We start from the raw sequence: 7,836 nt of genomic DNA, 5'->3' as shown, positions 1-7,836 counted from the left end.
CGGGCGAGGAGAACCGCGTCGTCGGCATATAATAGAGCTGGAATATGCCGGCGACCAATGGCTGGGAGATCATCCGTGTCCTCCAACAGCGCGGCCTCAAGCCCATTAGTATACAGGGTAAAAAGAAAGGGGGCCAGAACACACCCTTGTCTGACCCCCTTCTCTACCCGAAAGCTATCCGTTAACTGGCCGTTGATTCCATATCTTACTCTCCCTGTAGCCCCCGTATACAGCTCTCCCAGGAAGTCAACAATCGATGGATCAATGCCCATCTGTAGTATGATTGTCCACAGCCTTGATTGCACAACGCAATCAAAGGCTGCGGACAGTTCTACATACACCATATGGAGGGAAGCACCTTTAGCATGTATATATTTCTCAGCCAGAAGCGTCAGGTTCAGTGCCTGGTCCACCGTACCCAGTCCCTCCCTGAATCCGTATTGCAAGTCCGAGATCAGATTTTGTTGGTTTGTCCACTCCTGGAGTCGCTCGAGAAGGATTCGTCCAGCCATCTTCCCGAGCGAGTCCAGGAGTGAGATGGGTCTATAACAGGATGGACTGTTCCTATCGCCCTTTTTGTAAATGGGGACTAGTATCGAGGTTGACCAGGATTTTATCAGGCCAACCTCCTTGGATGCATTTAATACATTTGTGAGGATCGGTGTCCAGAGGTCTGGATTTTGTTTGAACAGATCTACTGGGACCGTGTCTGGACCTGGTGCCTTCCCCCCTTTAGATGATTTTATTGCATTAAATACCTCTTTGTGGTCAAAAGAGAGAGTTAGTGGGTACTTGACATGAGGGAGAGCTTCAACTGAGGCAATCTCGTGAAGATTGTCCCTGCGGAAGACCTCCGAAAAATACTCAACCCATTCCCTGGCGTCAATAGCAACGTCCAGAATTGGTGTGTCTGCCTGGGCAAGCAGAAAAGGAGATCTCACTACCTGCCAAAAGGCAGAACTATCCTTTAAGGCGCTACTCTTCTGTAATGGGTCCCACAGGTCGTCTTTAATCTCCTTTTTTCTATTTTTTATAGCCAGGGAGTAAGCCTTCCTAAGGCTAATAATCTCATCTCTATCTCTCATGTCCTTAGCTAGAGCCTTTTTTAGTAGTGTGTATGCTTTAGTGCATGCAGGACTAAACCATCCCTTTCTAGGCTTCTTCTTGTGTTTACCGACTTTGGTCAGTTCTTTCCTTATGACTTCAACAATCGAAGCATAGCTAACCAAAATTTGGGCCTGGTTAGCCAAAGGATCAAGACACTTCATTATGTGAGAATTACTTGCCTCCACTATTTTTGCCACTACAGCCGTCTGATCTAATTTACCCCATTTTAAAGTGTAACCGTTCAGACGGTCCAATACTAATTCTTGCTGGTCCAGCACGTTTAGCTGCAGTGAGCCTTCACTGGTTTGACTATGCCCAATCTGCAGGGCCACACTTATGGGAAAGTGATCGCTAAGTACGTTGTTAATTATTTGAAAGGTCTTAATGTGAGGGGCTTTATTTGCGGAAACTAGGATGTAATCAATCACAGTTTGTGCACCTCTTCCATTAAATGTTGGCGCAAATACAACTGCTGGAGTTTTTAATTCATTGGCGAAGCCCATCTCTAGTTTCACCATTGTCTCATACATTTTTATTCCCTCAGGCGTGTGTGTAAAATGTGTAAGCCCATTCTCTTGTTCGTCGATAATCCCGCAATTAGGGGTATTACTTTTTGTGCATAAGTGCAAGTTGAAATCCCCTCCCCAGACTAAAGCGTGTGTCTTACTTGCGTATCTTAGACGCAGGATTTTGAGGAGGTCAGAGATCTCGGTTACCAATATTATGAAATCAGATACATTCAGGTTATTATAAAAATTAATTAAGAAGTAAACTTCCTGAGTAGATCTTTGGAGGATAAGTAGTTGGTAATTAGGCTCTAGCTTCACAGGGATAATATCATAGCAGGGCAAAAGATTTGAAATATAAGTGATTAGCCCTCCCTTGCTCCTACCAGCAGTGGACTTTTTGGCTGGAGAGAAATAAGTCTTGTAGCCTAAAAGATGTATCGGTTCATTAAGCCACGTTTCTTGTAGGCAGATAATATTACTTAAGTTGTCAGTCTGCAGGTAGCTAATTTCCGTGTGCTTAGAAGCTAAGCCTGCTATGTTCCAAAAGTGGAAGGTGGCTTGTTTATCGGAGGTTACCGGAGTAGGTTAACTAGGTGGCGTTTGCAGCACCTCGCTTGTCAACGTCACAGGAGAGTTTATCCTCCGTATCTCATTAGTTACTTTCAGAGTACTCTCTATGATGGTGGAACTACCCTTTACGGGTACTGCAGTAGTGAAGCAGTTCTCCGGGACATCTATGGTATGATAATTTTTAATGAAGCCTGTAGTTACCTTCGGAGGGCCCGATTCACAGAACTAACTTAAGACAAAATCCTAAACTTACTTCTTTTGGTATTCACAGAAGTTAGGATTTTGTCTTAAGTTTGTCTTAAGTCTGTCTTAAATTTGTCTTAAGACAAACTTAAGACAAAATCCTAACTTCTGTGAATACCAAAAGTAGTAAGTTTAGGATTTTGTCTTAAGTTAGTTCTGTGAATCGGGCCCACTGTGTGTGGAGTTAGCTTGGTTAGATGCATAGGACCTGTACTATCATGATTATTATGTAATAGTGGTCAGTCAACCATCTCCAGACCACTGTATCTGTTAAATGTTGGTATACCTCCCCAAGTATCCCTGTATGGTTGGTTTCTCCTGTCCCTACCTGCCCATACTGCCCAATCGTTCCTCCCCTGCCTGGTATATTCTGGGGCCCCACCCCATTGGTGATTTACTGGTTCGTGCCAGGGCCAATATAGTCCTTCATTATAGCGGGATGCTGGTGGGTAGAAATAGGACAGTCGTTTAGTTGATATCCCGTCAGGTTTACTTATCGATCCCCAAGAGCAGATATGATCTGCTGTATGTGGGTCGTCGAAATTAACTATGATGCAGTCGCCTGAGATTTATTTGGGTTGATAGCCAATCCAAGGGACTCTACGCACTGCAATAATCCTACTGGTACAGTTTTGTGGGAGTGGTCTATTATTGCTCAACCAATACTGGACCTTATTTTTTAGGGATCAGTTTGGTTCCTCGCTATTGTGAGGCAATTCAGGGACCCCTGTCATAATGACTACAAAGGGGGTTGCTTCAGGGGGGAGATTTGTCAGTTTGCGCCCCCCTCCCTTAGATCTTTCTCCCAGGTGACTCTGTCTTGGTGAGGGGTCATGTTGGACAGTATTAATCTGAGCTGGTTTAGAAATAGAAGGAGTTGGAGCAGGATTTGGAATTACAGGGGTGGCAGCTACAGGGGGTATCTTTTTTCTGTTGTAGAGGGACCTTGTTAGCGATTTCTTTTCGGGCATTAGTTTTTGGGGTAGCAGGTCCTGAGGCCGGTTTATTAGTGCCTACCGGTTTTTTAAGATTAGTGTCTGTGGTTTTCAGTTCTCCTGCATTTTTCATCCCCAAGTTCTTCTGGTGGGTAGATGTCTTCAAAGTTAACGTTAGGACTGCTAGTTGTTTTTCAATAATTGCTAGACTCAATTGGAACGGCTGTAGTTGCGTTGTTATTAGTTCTCTAATTTGAGCTAGCAAGAATTGATCAGCACCACATGTATGGTTGCCACCCCCCATTTGATTACCTGCTGTATCGGGGTTGACACAGTCGTCTGTTATTCTACCTGTTATACTAAGATCCCCAGTCATGGAGAGGTGATTTATACTATCATTATCTGTATTAGATGAATTAAAATTCTGCGTTATTGGTCCTAATGTAGCATTACCCTTCCCCTGAATGTTAGGTTGCAGTTTGTGTCGGGTATTGCCTGAGTTTGAATCTATAGTTCTCTTTCTCTTATTAGATGGCTTTTTCTGTTTTGGAATAGCGCCTTCCTTAGTTCCCCTATCTGCAGCTGGTGCCTGGTCAGTTAACAATTGTGTCGCAAAAATGTCGGGGGTTTTTTCAAGGGCCTCGGCGGTTTGTGAGTCCGACATTAATGATGTAACAGAAAGATCGACTAAACTGGGGATACCATGGACATCAGCGTCTACTTCTAGGGTTACAGCCTTCTCACGTTGAATGGCGGGAGTCTGTGCCATCGCCAGAGACCCAAGTGAAGATCGTCTTGCCTGTGCTAAATCCTGTGAGACTCTTCTATCCAACAATATTATCCCTAGATCTATGGCTTCATTAGCTTTAGTAATAAACTGGTCGATAGGACCTACAAAATCTGCCATACGTTGCTTTGTTTTGCTACGGCTACCTCTAGGTGACATGTTACAGTTTACAGGCACAACTAAAAATAAAGATAGTCGTTTTTAGAGTAGTTTCCACCTTATGAGTCTATGTTCAGACCAGCTAGTTGACTGTGTCTGTAGGTGATGGTAAATGTTAGAGAGGGGGCACAGCCCAGTCTATTCCGGTCTGTGGCGGGATAGGACGGGCCCGCCCTTGGCCCGGGCTTCGCCCGGCGTCCCGCGAGACGGGGAGGATGCCGCTTTTATGCGCCTCCTGGCGCTGGCAGATGACACGGCAGAGCGCTGGGGCTTCTGGGAGTTGTAGTGCACCCCTCGCTTGTCTCCACTCGGCGGCCGCTCCAGGAGGTCAAAGAGCATAGGGCGGCGGGAGACAAGCGGTGCAGGTCCACAAGGCTTGGCAAGGGCCTGCAGATGGTTCCTGTGAGATCAGTAAGTGGCAATACGGGCTACAGAAAAACGGCAGGCAAAATGTTTCCCCCGCTCAATGGGGAGGATGCCGCTTTTATGCGCCTCCTGGCGCTGGCAGATGACACGGCAGAGCGCTGGGGCTTCTGGGAGTTGTAGTGCACCCCCTCGCTCGTCTCCACTCGGCGGCCCCGCTCCAGGTGGTCAAAGAGCGTAGGGCGGCGGGAGACAAGCGGTGCAGGTCCACAAGGCTTGGCAAGGGTCTGCAGATGGTTCCTGTGAGATCAGTAAGTGGCAATACGGGCTACAGAAAAACGGCAGGCAAAATGTTTCCTATTTACAATTCAATTATGTTCAATCTTTTTGATTTAGAACACTGCCATAGAAAATAATATCAACACTTTATGTTATTATGCACAATTTAAGCATTCTTATGGCTAGAAAAGACTGGTCTACGCGTTTTGAACTCTTGATGGCTGAAGAGTTCTTTTCAGGATCCAATAGCTTCTCTTAAACAATCTTTTAGTCAAACAGTTGTTGGTTAATCAATCTTTTGCACCCACGTCTTATTCAGACTCAGCACCTTCGCCTACGGAACTTATGTCCGTTCAGTTGGTCCTAGGCAGGTCCTATTCTTTTCTTATATTGTGTTCTCGGGGGGGAATCTGTGAGCACTTTAGTTAGCTCCGGCAACCTGTTGCGGCGCACTCCATTATCGCAATCACTCAGGATTGATTCAGACAGAATTAGAAGTCTTAAGCAGATGTTGTGCGGCACCCAGGATAGAGGAGGTTAGCGGCTGCTCTGGGGGACAGCTCCATCTTCATAATAGGGTGCATTTCCCCTTTTTGCGACAGGCAAACAATTTGAAAAGTGCGCCATGGCACAAACAGGAAAAATAAGCTGTGTATATAATTCAACCCCAGATGTACATATTTTGTGATTAGCAGCGTCTCAATTTTACACAATCTATTTTGAATATTTCCCACTTTCAGCTGCCTCTTAGAATCTGATTGCCTTTCTTTACTACTGTTTATTGTATTGGGGTACTTTTTATATGTGATTTATTATTAAAAACCTGCCATTAAAGAAAAGAAAGAAAAACTAGATAAAAAACAAATGTACTACTCTCCTCTCATACGTCCTTAGTTTAAATGGCTATTTAAATACAAGAGGAAATTTCTTCAAAAAGTTGACATGAAATATTTAGAGAAAATTCTCTCTGGTTTTGTGTAGGGAGTATATTCATTTGTACAACAGTATCTTGCTCACGCATATTTGAACTTCATTGCAATATATGCTGTTTTGATACTGTATTTGATTTGCACTACAGTTCCTATTTAGGAGTAATAACTCAGTTAATACCTATTTTATTATTCCAGCTAATGAAATATGGAAAGAGGAGAAAACACTACTGTGTGGGTAGATTTTATACTTTTAGGACTCACAGATGATAAAAATCTCCAGTTGTTCCTTTTTGCAGCATTTCTGATGGTCTACACCACCACCGTGCTGGGCAACATTGGCATCATGGCCCTCATCAGGATCTCACCCCGTCTACAAACTCCCATGTACTTTCTGCTCAGTAACCTGTCTTTTGTAGACCTTTGTTATTCTACTGTCATTACCCCTAGAATGTTGGCCAACTTCTTGTTGGAAGGCAAGTTAATTTCATATGAAGAATGTGTATTGCAGATATTTTTCTTTCTCATATTCGTAAGTGTTGAAGGTCTACTTCTAGCCGTTATGGCCTTTGACCGCTATAATGCAATTTGCAGTCCATTACTCTACCAAGCTATAATGACGAAGAGACTCTGTAACTCTCTTGTTCTTGGGACATATGCAATCGGTCTTTTGAACTCCCTGGTAAACACATGCTGCTTCCTCAAGTTAACTTTCTGTGGGCATCATAGGGTCTCCCACTTTTACTGTGATATCCCCCCACTTCTGAAGCTGGCCTGCTCTAACACCTCCCTCAATGATGCATTGCTGATGTCTTTCTGTGCTCTCATAGGAGTGGGATCACTCTCTATAATTGTTGTTTCTTATCTTTATATCATCTCCAACATCCTCAAAATCCACTCCTCACAGGGAAAACGTAGAACATTTTCTACCTGTGCATCTCACTTTCTTTGTGTGAATTTGTTCTATGTGACTGGTCTTTTTATGTACCTTAGACCTAATTCCAGTTACTCCTTGTCTCAGGATCATGTGGCCTCAGTGATCTACACAGTGGTAATCCCTATGTTAAATCCCCTAATTTACAGTTTAAGGAACAAAGAGGTCAAAGAAGCACTTAAAATAGGAACAGCAAGAAATCTAAAATTATTATCTATAACGTAAGATGTAAAACATAATCAGACGGTACATTTTACATTAATTAGGCACTTCCTGAGTTTCCATGTTAAAATGGTATATTCTTAGATACGCTAACTTTTCTATCAATAATCTCATGGAATGGATAGTGGAGTCCCCCTCTACTTTTACTTGAAAAAGCTGTTTTCTTCAAAGTGCAGCTAACAATGGGCATTGTTCTGAAATACAGAGTTTAGTTTTTGTTTACCTTTCAAGAACACATTGTTGATAATTACCAAATTATTATGGCTTTACTACAGTTGCTGCATAGTTTGTCACAAAGGGCTCGATTATGATGGCGGTCGGACGAACGTCCAATAGCCTTCCTGTCTGGAACGAGACCGGCCGACAGGGAGTTGGCAGTCCTGCAAAACAGATTAGGATCTGACCCCCGTGGAGGCGGTTGGAAACATGACTCTCAGCATTGAGACTTGTTCTGGGGCCTGAGAAAGGGCTGCAGCACAAGCATCAATGCTAAGAGGCATGTTTCTGAACATACTGAACCGTGTGGCAAGCACCATGCGGAGCCTGCCACACAGTGCAGGGATGATGTTGGTGCCCCCCAGACCCCATATTGTAGGTCAAGAGGGAAGAGGGGCCAGCTAGGGGCCCCCAAAAGTCCTTCTCCGCGTGCCTTTTCATGGCGGGTTAACTGCCTAAGGCAAAGCCTGATCAGGCACCACCACTATTGGAGGGATTGCAGTCCCTCTGACAGTCCTGTCGGATCCACGGCTGTCAGTCTCTCTGCCTGCCCACCATCTGCCTGCAATCCTAATGTGGCAGG

General features: G+C 44.3%; 1 protein-coding gene across 1 annotated transcript; it reads left to right on the top strand.

The window, feature by feature from the left end:
• Window positions 1-6,089: 6,089 nt before the first annotated feature.
• Window positions 6,090-7,040, top strand: LOC144761171 (olfactory receptor 5J3-like). Its single transcript, XM_078646679.1, has one exon. The coding sequence runs from the start codon at window positions 6,090-6,092 to the stop codon at window positions 7,038-7,040; it is 951 nt and encodes a 316-aa protein (XP_078502805.1).
• Window positions 7,041-7,836: the final 796 nt, after the last annotated feature.

The sequence above is a fragment of the Lissotriton helveticus genome, chromosome 1_1 (assembly GCF_964261635.1).
Source record: "Lissotriton helveticus chromosome 1_1, aLisHel1.1, whole genome shotgun sequence".
Classification (NCBI taxonomy): domain Eukaryota; kingdom Metazoa; phylum Chordata; class Amphibia; order Caudata; family Salamandridae; genus Lissotriton; species Lissotriton helveticus.
Note: the sequence above shows the minus strand (reverse complement) of the source record. Positions and strands in the feature narration are given on the sequence as shown.

Coding starts and splice junctions, on each gene's coding strand:
- LOC144761171 (XM_078646679.1), top strand. CDS start 6,090: ATGGAAAGAGGAGAAAACACTACTGTGTGGGTAGATTTTATACTTTTA.